General features: G+C 38.1%; 1 protein-coding gene across 1 annotated transcript in view; it reads left to right on the top strand.

The window, feature by feature from the left end:
- Positions 1–13,757, top strand: part of COL24A1 (collagen type XXIV alpha 1 chain) — a 129,125-nt gene that overhangs the window by 17,155 nt on the left and 98,213 nt on the right. Inside the window, exons 4-6 of the mRNA XM_054384352.1 lie at positions 6,675–6,728; positions 9,972–10,025; positions 12,806–12,859. Of these exons, the coding sequence (XP_054240327.1) occupies positions 6,675–6,728; positions 9,972–10,025; positions 12,806–12,859 (162 nt within the window). The remainder of the gene's footprint in view (positions 1–6,674; positions 6,729–9,971; positions 10,026–12,805; positions 12,860–13,757) is intronic.

Raw genomic sequence — 13,757 nt, 5'->3', positions numbered from 1 at the left:
TCCCCGTTTTTTTTTTTTCTTCTTCCATTGTGGTGTGGTTGGTTGGAATTTTCTTTCAAGATTTCAGCACAGAAGTAATGCTCCTTCTGTTAGAGTTGATAGGCAAGAAGTAGCTTTTGTGATTTTTAAACTCCCCAGCTTCCTTTAGCTTTTAAGCATGTAGTGGAGCTGATTCTTGCCTTGTATAATTAGGCCTGTTGTATTCTGTGATCCCACAGCTGTGAAATTACCCCTCCAAAGCAAAGCTGGGATCCAGAATGAAACCTCTCATTTATGGATAGCATATGGAAATGGGCAGCAATTTATTAAAAGCTGTTAAGACTCCGATTAAAATTATAGCAAATTAAATGACCTTGACAGGCTGGAAAGGTGGGCACAAGCTAACCTCATGAGGTTCAACAAGACCAAGTGCAGGGTCCTGCATCTGGGTTGAGGCAATCCCAAGCACAAATACAGGCTGGGCAGGGACTGGCTGGAAAGCAGCCCTGAGGAGAGGGACTTGGGGTGCTGGTGGACGAAAAGCTCAACATGAGCTGTCAGTGTGCACTTGCAGCCCAGAAAGCCAACCAGATCCTGGGCTGCATCAAGAGAAGTGTGGCCAGCAGGTCAAGGGAGGTGATTCTCCCTTTCCAGTCAGCTCTGCGGAGACCCCACCTGGAGTATTGCGTCCAGTTCTGGAGCCCCTATTACAAGAGGGATGTGGACATGCTGGAAGGTGTCCAGAGAAGGGCCACCAGGATGATCAGAGGGCTGGAGCACCTCTCCTATGAGGAGAGACTGAAAGAGTTGGGGCTGTTCAGTCTGGAGAAGAGAAGGCTCCGAGGTGACCTTATTGTGGCCTTCCAGTATCTGAAGGGGGCCTACAAGAAAGCTGGGGAGGGACTTTTTAGGAGATCAGGTAGTGATAGGACTAGGGGGAATGGAATAAAGCTGGAAGTGAGGAGATTCAGGCTGGATGTGAGGAAGAAGTTCTTCCCCATGAGAGTGGTGAGAGCCTGGAATGGGTTGTCCAGGGAGGTGGTTGGGGCCCCATCCCTGGAGGTGTTTAAGGCCAGGCTGGATGAGGCTCTGGCCAGCCTGATCTAGTGTGAGGTGTCCCTGCCCATGGCAGCGGGGTTGGAACTGGATGGTCCTTGTGGTCCCTTCCCACCCTGACTGATTCTATGATTCTATGAAATTACTCACAGCCCCTACAAAAACACAGAGTGAGTTTAAAGCAGGACAGTGTGGTGTCCTGAACCATGAGTTTAGAGGGAAAGCTGCTCTGTTCATTTATGAGCCACTCCTTTTTGTGTTTCAGAGGGTCTTGGCACTGTATAAAGTTTAAAAGAATCTGGTATGTATTTTCAACTGTTTAACATTCAAACTCATTCTTTGTTTCAGTCCTTAAAGCAATTTGCAGTACATGATACATAGTTGCATACTTGGTAGAAGGAGAGGTTAATGGGAGTTGAAGCGCTGATTTATGTTACTTGTGGTAGGTAATTGCATCTGCAGGCCTCTCTGTGTGGGATTTGGTTTCCCCATGAGAAATGAGGTAGGAATTGGTTTATTCTGTTGGAAAAGCTTTCTGGATTATGAAGACAATCAGCCAGGAGGAGAAATAGTAGAGGACCAAAAGGTGGTGCTCCTTAGGCTATCTAGTTGGTGAGGAGAAACAGTCTGGAGATATTTCCACGAGGAATCGGAAATGTAAGCCGGGCAGTAAAGCAGAATTGAGTCCTGGATGAGATGCTTTTATTCCAACCAAGATGTGTGAGTGAGAGCCCTGAGAGAGGGCAATTCAGAGGTCTTAAACATGGTGCTAAATCACCAGCATCTTATTTTAGCTTCTTTCACTTATTTTATTCTTACCTACCTTTTCACACTTCCACTTATTTCACTTCTATCTTATTTCTCAGTTGAACAAAATTGCCTAATGATGCTGTCCCTGGCCACAGAGAATATACTGGACAGTTAATCGCTTTCATGCATTTTAGCTCTGCAAGTAACTGTGATGTTTCCCTGCCCAGGCTGAGAAATCTCAGAGTCTGCTGATTCAGATAAAAACTTGAGTTTTTGCAGTTTTATTTTTAGTAGAAAAATATGTTATATTTAAATATTCAAGCATTTAATTCACCTAAATGGATACAGTTTCGCTACTTTCTGACCAGCAATTTTGAAAAGCTTTAATCCATAAGCCAAAGCCATGTAGATATTCCTCTGATGCTGATGACATTGCTTTGGCTGTTGTAGGAGAAAGGGATAGACTTCCACAGATGTAAAGAAAAGAGGTTAATTGTACACAGAGGACTGCCTACTCTAGGGCATTAGAAAAAGTGGTGTGTGGGGTTTATTATCATTTCCAGTGAAATACAAGTGAAGCAAGAATAAAAAGTAGGTGGTTATTCAAGTTTTATAGGATCCTTGTTGCTCAAAAATTAAATTGTGTGTGAAGTAAAACGGGTTTAAAAGGTAGACAAAGCATACTAGGAGTATATAGAAGAATTAGTGACAGAATCATAATCCCAGAAGGTCTAAAGCTGATGAGATGAAATTTAGTGCAATAGTACAGAAATTAAAAGTACAGAGGATGGGGGAGGGATTGGTTAGGCAGTCAGATGAGGTTCACCGACTGATGTTACAGTGCACTAGAGAATAAAGGCATCTTACTGTTGTGATGCTTGATACATACCAGGACTGGTGGGTGTCAGAGACAGGCTGGTTTCCTGCTGCTTTATATATGCTGAGGCTGCATGCTAGAGAACCCCTCTCAGTTTTGGGTGATGTGCTTTGACAGACTGAAAGGATTGCTGAAGGCTGCAGTAATGGTGGCCCACCTATAGAAAATATTCTGAGCAAAGGTTAAAGCAAAAGTGTATTTAGTAATTAAAATAAGGGTTAAATGTCATAACTTTGCCAATGGTGAGTTAATAGACATAGGTTTTTGCCTCTTTACAGGAAGCATGGCAAGACAGAGTAGGAAATTTTAGGTGGGACATAAGGAAAACATAGTAATCAGAGTGATACCTGCACAATAGAACAAGTGACTTTAGCAATGTTTAGACATGGAAATTTCCTTTCACGGAGAGTTTTCTTTAGAAGAGGTTTGGAGCCTGATGTTTCTGTTTACATCCCTGCTGTATTTCATGTATGTTAGCGATGATATGCAGAAAGGTTTATGTTTGGGGTTTTGTTTTGTTTAGCTGAAGGACTGCTTGCCTTAGGTATTTGTTGGGTCAAGCATTACACTCACTTTAATTTAGTCTTTTGAAAAAGTGTTTGAGGTGAGCTGAGGTTGAGAGGTTTGGAGATAATCAATGCCTTTTAAAGAGAAACTTTGTAGTTGTTTTGCAAGAGAAACTGAAGTGAATATCATCTAGCTATTGAATGGCAACAGGATCAGCATATGCCTGTGCAGAAGTCTTAACTACTTAACACAGAATTTATTGCTGTGCATCTGAAATGTCAGGATCTTGTTATAAGTAGATGAAATCCTTCCTGTTACCTCTGGCACAGTGCAAGTTTAAAACAAATCCAGTAGTCTAGAAAAGTGTCTGTGGACGCTCACCAATACATTCACCTTAATGACCATTTGAAAGGTAGTGAAAATTTCTGGAAAAGTAGCATCTATTTGTATTATGTCAGGATTAAGTCATAATTATTTGGAACTTGGGCTTCTGTCCTCAATAGCTAAATGAAATGTTTAAGTTTCCCAAGGACAGTAAGTTGTAATACCTTTCTTAAGGTACATATGATGTTATTAAATACATTGATTTTAAATTTGTGTCAGTGTCAAATGAAAAAAAAAACAAAACACCACCACCACCAAAAAAACCCACCCAAAATAAACACCAAAAAAAACCCAAAAACCAAAGCCAAAATCAAACAAACACAATAAACCAAACCAAATCCCACAGTAGCACTTTTAATTTCTTCAAGTTTGCTTAATTATTATTTCCTGTAGTTGGAGGAAAAGCTATTTAAACAAATGACTAATTCCTTGGTTTAAGAGAGATTGCCTCACTCTAAGAGGTTGACTTCTGTGGCTTGCAAGGCATAAATCGCTTCCTAGCTAGTAAAAACCTGTCATGCTGATTTCAAGTTGGAGTTGGTTTCACAGATCAAAGTATGTAGGGTAGAAATAGTCAGAAAAGCATTTCCAGGGAGGCTTGTGTATGATTTGCTAAGTCTGCTGTCAGTGGAGGTGTTGCTGGAGTTACAGGGAGGAGTCTAAGCTGGAGGTTAAGGAGTGACATACTCTGATTAAGGAAGGTCCTTGTTAATACTATAATCAAACACCTGGATTGTTGGTGCTGAATCCTTATTATTGTTAACCAGAGACTTAATCTACAATGGTTGGCTTTGATTTAGAAAGCCTCAAGGAAGAGTTATTAATCTCTGGCTGTGTAATTCAAAATGTTTCATCGCTTCTTTTAGGGGTTGCTGAGGGCTTGGTTGTGATTAGATTTTATTCCTTCTGTGTTTTTTTAGATGGAGAGAGAATTACCTATGAATTAGTGTAATGAAAATGAGAGGGGGTTTGGATGGTGGGGATTTTTGGTTTGTGGGTTGGGGGTTTTTTTTGGTTGGTTTTGTTTTGTTTTCCAAATGAAGTAACTACTATTAAAAAAGACACAGTGGGAAATGTTATCCCTGTACTCATGCAATAAATCAGCAGCAAAGATCAAGGATCTTAATAAATACTCATTAAGATTTCCATTAGGAAAATAGTGAGGTTTGGTTGTTAATGGGTTTTTTTTAGGAAATACAGAAACCATCTGAAGTGGGGGTATTGTACCACAAATCTCAAAATAATGCACACTAGTTGCAATTATTTAACATAATAAAAATGTAATATCTTTCCCTTTATAGTTTCATGAAAATTTTCGAAGCAAAGCACATCTCTTAGCTTGAAATTTGAGAGTACATTAATAGAAAGCATACTACTACAGCAGTGGCAGAGTGGGAGCTCTCTGTGCTGTTTCATGTATCGTTTTGAACCTGGATAAGAATCCCAGATCAAGAGCTGTCTCTGTCTATTTGCTACTTTTTTTGTTGTTATTGTTATTAAACACAAGGTCTGTATACTTAAGAATATGAGGATATTAGTGAGCGTTTATGCAGTCAGGCTGAATGGCAAATCTTCTGTTATAAAAGTATGACATGCTACAGTTTGACTTAAAGACCAGGACTGCTGCACAAATCTGTCTTCCAAACTACACAGAAAATGAAGTGCGGGATGTGGGTTTCAAGCAGTATGTATGGATGTACCAATATTCCTAACTACTAGCAGGCAGTTGCACTACAATTAGATTCTTAAGATTATTATGATCAATTGGAGAGGAAAATCAGGTTGGTTGTTTTTTTTTTCCCCAGAACATTATTTTTCCCAGAATTGTCCAGAGTGGTCTTTACTTTGATGAAATGAATGCAATTGGCTTGACAAAGTCTGGAATCAGCATTGTCTTCTCTGCCAGTGACATTATCTTTCCAAGAAGAAAGAAATAGTACTTCCACAAAACTGAGGTTTTTAAACCCACTAATTTTGTCTTAATAATATGTTGGTTGCTAATAAACCCCCCAAAGGGTGTTTGTTTGTGGGTTTTTTTTTTCCTTCCTATTTTGAAAGGCTGCAATTTGACCATTTAAGCCACCACAGTTGCCCTTCTGGCTTCCCTGGTATCCCTGTCAGCCTGTAGTATATACAGAGCCACAGGAGTTTGAGGAAACTGGGTGAAAGAGCAAGCTGAATCCCTTTCTGCCATTGTTGACTCCTCTCCTTCATGGGGTCTGACTTTTCTGATGCACATTTTCTCTTGCAATGGGATTACTTGGATTTCTGTTAAAGCTCTGATTTGCTTTGCTGGCAATTGTATGGCAGCTGAATGCATCCTTAAGAATAGCCCATGCTTCCTTAGGACTCAAGTGTGGTAGATGAAATGTAAATCACTCATTTGAGTGCAATGAAGTAGATCCTGGTGTTTTGAATGTGAACAGCAATTAAGGAAAACAAAAGGTTTCTATGATCAATTAGATCTACAGAGGGTGGTACACTGTCTAATATTCTTATAGTGACTAATAATCTAATTTATTTGCAAAACAAACATCTGGTTATATGCTACCATTAGTGTTTTGTTTTTTTTTTAAAAAGGCATTTTCTTCTGAGAGATATTAACTATATACGAGGGCAAATGTTACCAGTTATGAGCTTTCAACAGGAAACTGAACATTTGACAATGTTTATTTGCTTCTATTTCATGTCTGTCTTTTCTGTGAGGTAGTATCTAAGTTTTTCAAAGTTACTCCTGACTCTTCTAAAATGTTTGGCATGCCAGCATGCTTATTTTAAAAAGCTTAATTATTCCCTCTTCTTTGTTTTGAAATACACAGCACTTGCTTGTTTCTAATCCTGGAACTGATCTCTTCTTCTTTTAATATAAATACACTTAAGTAACAGTTATTCTCTAGATTGTTAGCTCCAATTGCAGTGACATAAGATACCTTCTAAAAAGAAATCAGATTTAGAGGCAGATTAAAACCACACATGCTTGTAGTTCAGGAATTGGGTTTCAAATTGAGAAGGTCTGCACAAATAAAAAGTCATCAGTTAAAAGAACCAGTCTGAGTCAGACTTGTGATATTGACCTTGTATTGAGCTTTAGCTTCAATTATTTTGATTTTTCTGTCACCAGGGTCCTCCAGGTCCTCCAGGTTTACCTGGTCCACCAGGAAAGAGAGGTGCTCGGGTGAGTAAAACAGCAATGTTGTTCTACAGCTCTAGGCAGGTCACCAGTAATCAAACTGGAGTTTGCATAACTTTGTTTTCCTCTACTTTATTTATATGCTTGATTATTATAAAAATGATGATTCTTAACATTTGGCAGATACGTTAAAGTCAGCAAAAGCAAACAGAGCCTCCAACAGAGTTAATTCAGTGTATGGGTGCGTACACAGAGTATTGTTACATTTTTAGCTAGCTTGTGCTGCTCTTACTGTTAACTTCTGGTTTTTCCATGCTGCTCCCATCTGCTGCAATCTAAGGTCATGTTCATTTGTGTTTGGAATGAGGGGGAGTGAGCAGTGCATGCCACAGAGGATCCAGCAGTGGATACAAAATTAACCACTGTGAGACACAGACTGGGGGGATTTCCAAAAATCTGTTTCAGTGTGGTGTTACACTGCTTTATAGATACCTGGTTAATTTGCTCAAGAAATAGGCTACAATAACATATGTTGGTTTCTTTTCTGCACCCCAACATGAGCAGGGGCAGCAGCCTGCAGTGAGCAGGAGACCGTGCCCCAAGCTGCCAAGAGCATGGGAGAAGTCTGTGCCACTACACGGATTAGTCTATGTTTGCATAATTGCGTACCAAAACCTATGCATAAAGAGTCTCTGAAGTCATGGTTGATAGGTTTTTAGGGGAAGAGCAGCTGGAGAGAAGAGTTGAGGATGCGTAGATGACTTTGGCTCATGGTTTTTTGGTACATAAGTGGTTATGGCTGGAGTTCACTCATCTAGGCAAATCGCAAGTGGGAGATAAGGGAATAGTTTATCTGAAGGCTCAGCACATGCGTGGGAGAAGTTTTGACTCATCCTTTGAGGAACGTTTAAACAAGCTGCTGCTCAATAGTGTGTTGAACATTGTGTGCTTTCCTGGCTTTCAAAACTTTGTGTGACTGGGTAGAAAGTGCACTGGTGAAAGGATCCAAAACCTAAATAGATGCTTTGGAGCAGCTGGGGGAAAGGGAGTGGATGAGACATGTTTAAAAGCATAAAATGAAAAGCATTCCTTCAAATCCATATTCTTAACTTCTTGAATCCTTTTTTCAAATGATCCTTCCATGTGAGAGCTGAGAATTGTGACAATTTAGGGTTTTATGTTGGATAGTGCCATTGTCAATGATACATCTGGCAGCAGAGACAAGATCCCACATACCCAAGTAGGTCCTTGCAATTGGACTGTAGCCTTTGGTTTGGAGAAGGCTTCCCATATGTTTAAAGCAATACCTGTTGGTGACATCTCTCTTGTTCAGTTGTTTGGGTTTGGTGGGTTTTTTTGTTTGTTTGGTTGGGTTTTTTTAAGAGTATAGAGTACTTCAGAGTACAGTGCTGTACCATGTGAGTTTTCTGGAATAATTATTAACTAGGATATGATTTCCAATGTAAAGAGAGAGTTTACAAGAGGGCGGCCTGGAAAAATATGAAAATGGCCAAGATGAATATCTACTAACAGTTCTGAGCTTAAAATATGTATTTTACATGGGTCATGAAAGTCTATAAAACTATTTGATCAAAGAAATAAATGCCTTTGAAATGTCAGTGTTCTTTAGTTTGCGCAACACTGATCAGTTCAAGCAAGTACAGCTAGTGAAGATACATAGCATGATAAAGGACTTTTATTGAGCCAAAAAGCTTTGCTGATGCAAAGTTCATGTCCCCATCTACCAGTCTGCCCTATGACTGCTGTCTTCCTTCACATAAGTTGCCTTTTCTGATCCTGTAGCATGACTTGAGGTGTTGAAAGGAAGCAGCACAGTGCCAAGGCACATTGTCTGAGCTTTTTTCAGAGTCTCTTGGGTGTGTGATCAAATCTGATCCTGACAGATGCACATACGTTGGCGACTTAGGGCATGATATCACTGCCTGATTAATGCTATGAGATTTCCATTAAGAACTGATTTTGAGCTCTAATTTTATGGTAGAGAAGTTCACATCTGATAGTTAAGGTTTTCTAGGTGTCTTTTCTTGTTTTGAGTTTCTGAGTAATGACATTTTGGCAATTTCAGAATTAGACAGTGATGAGATGAAATTCACCTGATGCCTTTTATTTCACTAGAGTACTTTTGCACCTATGTTTTGCAGTACTATGCCCCAAGATGATAACACTGCAAGCAACAAAAGCTAGGAGCCACTTCAGAACTGCAGCTACATTGACACTTTCTGTTTCCTTTCTCCTAAATCCCTGAGAATGCCTCAAAAGATGCCAGTGTGCAAATTAATACTTCAAACAGCACATGATATTAACATTTCTGTGCAGTCATGTCAACATTGTTGTTAGTGTCAGAGAGCACTTGACAGAGCTTTCAGTGTTATTGCAAAGTATAACCAGTAAATTCAGTCTCAGCTGAGGGAAAGAAACACTGAGTTTATTTGTTGTTAGACCACTGAATATATGAGAAAGCAAAAAAGGGATTCTTATTATTTTTGGAATTTGGATTAATTGTTTGGGTGGCATTTTGGCCTTAGTGACTTCAACAAAAGCTTTGCTGCTGATTTACCAGGGAGAGGTTTTCACCAGTTTGGTCCTTCAGTGTTTGGAAGATGAATAACTGCTGACAGCCGTTGTAACAAATATTTTCCCTAACATGTAGTTTGTCAAGGAGAGAGAATTGCTGAGTGCATTGCAGGAACAGACACTTAGCCTGGAAGGCATAGATACTCCTAATAGCTTTAGGAATGGTTTAAGCCCAGCTCTTTTAGTAACAAGCCCTTTTTCTATACTGGCTCTGGGAAATCAGGAAGGTGAAGGGGTTTTGCCTGTTATTTGTTTAGAGATAGTAGAATATGTTGCTTTGAGTTGTCTTTTAAGTCAGCAGGAACAAATCCACTTCCTTCACTATGTGATGTATAGCTCAGTACCTCAGAATGTGATTTTTCTCATTTTTATCCCAGAGCCTTCAAGTGTTGTAGCAGGAAAGCAACATTGCAGGGACTGTGTGCCAAATACCTGTTAAGAATTACTTGGGAATGTAGTAGAAACAGATTTTTTTAAAGAAAGGGAAGTACTCAACTTCCCTTCAGGAAGATGTGCATGGTTTATTTCTTGAGAATCCTTTGAAAATCCCAACCAGTGCTTCTAAAAGCAACAATGATGCAGTAAAATGATTCTCTGCAAACTGTTCATACTTGTTCAGTACTGAATAATCCCATCACTCTTTCTTTTCATTTTTTATTCTTGTGCTTGTTTTGGTTTGTTTTCTTCCCCCAGGGTATTCCAGGACCACATGGTAATCCAGGTTTGCCAGGATTGCCAGGTCCAAAGGTGAGTAAATTTATCCATGTTGCCATGTAAATTTATGAACTTCATAATGACTTTTTGGAAGCCCCTGAACTGTTTCCTATAACAGAAACAATTGTCTTTCTATGGTTTACAGATAGAGACTTACTATAAACATTTTAATTACATCTAATCCATCAAATTAAACTTCAAATCAAAACAAAATACAAATTTATTGAGGGGAAAAAAAACCCTGTGTTTGCAGAATGATGACTTGGAAACTGTTACCCATGCAAGTAGCCTGTGCTTCCCAAAAGCATTTTTATAAATCAGTTTGGGCTCTGATAAACTGGAATTAAAGTGAGAATAAATATTATTTACCGTAATCTTTTGCCTTGATTGTTTATTTATTTTTTTTTAAAGAAGAAAAAACAGACTGCTATTCTCTCTATAAATTCCTCTTTTTTGTGAATGCCAAATATTTGATATTTAAATATTCTAATATTTCACAATATATCACTTAACACGCTAATTAGTTTTATTGTGTGAATTCCCAACATTTGATATTTAAATATTCTAATATTTCACAGTATATCACTTGATTAACATGCTAATTAGTCTTTTTCTGAATATTTATGGATGTGTTACTCAAAACCAAGGACAAAATGCTAGACTGGAAGTGCAAATAAAACCCTTCAAACTTGTGTAACATAAGCTCTTTAAATAGATTTGACAGATTTGTGCAGTTGCAGGATGCCTTCAACTCATTTAAGCTGAACAACTTGATAGATATGTTAGAAAAAAAAAAAACAACAGAAACCACGATTTGTTTTAATACGATTCCCAATGGCAGGAGTCTGACCTGTCATGACAGGTGTTAAAAACTGCTTGAGGACATATAAAGAAATTATTTTAATAAAGCTTCCAGTGTCAAATACTTTTAAACCAAATGACTCTATTTTTTGTGTGTGCTTTTGTTATTATCTGATTCTGTGGGAACAGTTAAACTTAGACATTCATAATTAATTTTTATGCTGGTTGTATGATGGAATATATTGCTAGGAAAGTAAATCCTATTAAATTTTCCCCTCCACAGGATCATAATTCCGATCAGTTCTCTATCTGTCTCCATGATTTTAAGAATAGAAGGAATTGTATTTGCATATGTACATACAGATATATTTTTATATCTCTATCATCTATATTTATATCTATATATTACTACTTGCTTAGTGATCTTTCTGTTAGACTATAAATTATCCTTTCAGTACAGGTATCTTTAGAAACACTTTTCTTCAAATAAACCTGAGCCAGGTGTTCACCAAGTTTTGACTAAAGATCCAGTTGACTCACACTTACTGTGTAGGCTGGAACAAAACATACTTCTGTCTGATCTTAAAACATTGCAGATGAGTTGCAACAATTTTCTGGCAGTAAATTAATGCAGAATTTTATTCTGCCTTTGAGATGCATGCATTTCGTCCCACCTGTGCTGAGACACCCTTTATGCACTTGCTTTTGAAGCATGAAACATTGGCTAATAGCCTTGTAGTATAGTATCAAGCCCTGAGCATGTGCTAAGCAGTTCCAGTCCATATCTTATGTCCTTGGTATTTGTTTTCTGATAAATAGTTGATGGGTGGTTTTAAAGTAATTTAAAAGTACTCATGAGTTTTGGGTGTATTCCTGGCTTTCTGAAAACGGATTAGTTAAGAAAATCTGGTTTGTGGATTCCGACACTGACCAAATTATATATAATATTGCATAGATTAAATAATGACGTGCTTTGTTTTATCTTCGTGTATTGTCTATGTGGTGACTTGTTAATCTACAACTGAAGAATGTGCATAATAATGGCTGTTTGTTTTCTAAATTAAAAATAATGAGGAATTAATTGAGCTTATAAGGGAAAGGAAAGTCAATGGGTAAATCATCAGAATAGCTGTCTTTTAACTAGCCAAGAGCTATTACAACTCTTAGTTTGACATGCCTGCATTGGAAAGTGGAAGCAGGATACAAACTGGACTTGTTCAAGGAGTGTTACTGTTTATTTTCAAAGATATAGTCAGCTGGAAAATACTTGGATAAGTCCTGCCATGCTGAAGAACTGTTCTTTGTGACCTGTCACCAGTTTAACACAACAGATTCATTTTGCTTTGCTATCCAGTCTTTATTTTGTATTCAACAAGTGTAGTTTCTCAAGTGGCCTCACATGTACAAATATGAACTGCAGATGGAAGTGTGGCCCAAGATCTGCAATACTGTGTGTGAGCAGAGGATCAGTTCTTGAACTGTTTCAAGTCCTGTATGTTACAAATCTGAAATAGCTGGTGATCAGGCAGCCTCATGCTGCTTGTCTTGTACATCCCCCTGAGTATCCTGGGTTGCCCATGAGAGTAGCTCAGCAAGTGCTGAGCATGAGGAAACCTTAACAAGATTAGAGTCAGTGCAGTAACACAGCCCCACAGTCTGGCACAGGCTTCAGAGAACAGTTGGTGAACTACAGTGATAGACATACGGGGAGAGTGTTTCAACTGGAATGTCTGCTGTAATCCTGCTTAAATTTACCAGTAAAATCTCCTTTTCAAAACTTTTTGTGACGATAAGAAATATGGAAAACGTAATTCTCATTTTAGTGTGAACTCCCACTATTGTAATTACTGTAGTTCTTTATTGAAAAACTTAGGGGAAAAGAAATTTGTAATAGCAAATGCATTTTATATGAACATTTCCTTTTGCTACAATTGTTGAAAACGTGTTCACACATATTTAATTAAAACCTCTTTTCTCTGACGATATTAATGAGCTTAATTTCTCTGTGACAGGGCCCTAAAGGAGACCCAGGAGTCTCTCCAGGACAAGCAAAACGTGGAGAAAAGGTAATTTATTTATTTTTTTAAATTATAGAAAACCATTTTGACTGTCCCACTCCTTTGTTGAAGTCTTTAATATTCAAGCACGTTGCAGCAGCATAATTGCATTTACTGTGATGCTGGCGTATTTTTACACTCAATCATGTGACTGACCAGTGCAGACACAGGTGATGACATTCAAAGCTGAAACTTACATATTTGATTCCATTTATAAAATGAAAGTAATATTAAAAGGGAAGTACTTTTAGAACAACAAGATTGAATTTATATTTATGCTAAGTTTTATTGAGAGCGTTTGCTAATAGTTCAATTGTAGAACACTTGTGCTAAGTAGAAAACACTGTAGGAGTCCAGGACTGCTCTCTGTAATGAAGCAAGTATTATGAAATAACTATCATTTACTAACTGCTGATGCATACCTAAACGAAATGTTGGTGGGTTTTGTGTTTTGTTTTGGTTTTTTAGTGCATACAATCTGTCAAACCCTAAACTTCACAAATACGTATTTTCAGTGTTAAAAGGCTGCTGAGCAAAATTCAGAAATTTGTCTGGTGATACACTGATAAGAAATTGATTTGCAGCTTGTGTAGAAATAGCAACATTATTTTACTCTAACCAGCTTTTGCTTTTGACAGTCTAATCATAGTGTTGTGATCCATATGTGTCTACCTCAAACTGAAGGTATATTCTTTGGCATGGGCCCAAGGTGCTGCAGAACAGTGTAAAGCCAACCCATGTATCTGTATGACCTACACCTAAAACAATGGAATACATCTATAATCCAAAACTTTGGGATTCATATTCAGTTTTGTATGTCTGACTATTTTGAATTCTTAATTTTTCACCCAAGTCAGATTTTCTCACCCTAAATAATCAAATTGAATTTACTTTGATGCTAGCTCAC

The sequence above is a fragment of the Indicator indicator genome, chromosome 10 (assembly GCF_027791375.1).
Source record: "Indicator indicator isolate 239-I01 chromosome 10, UM_Iind_1.1, whole genome shotgun sequence".
NCBI classification, from domain to species: domain Eukaryota; kingdom Metazoa; phylum Chordata; class Aves; order Piciformes; family Indicatoridae; genus Indicator; species Indicator indicator.
The sequence above is the reverse complement of the archived record's forward strand: the minus strand, read 5'-3'. Positions and strand labels throughout refer to the sequence as shown.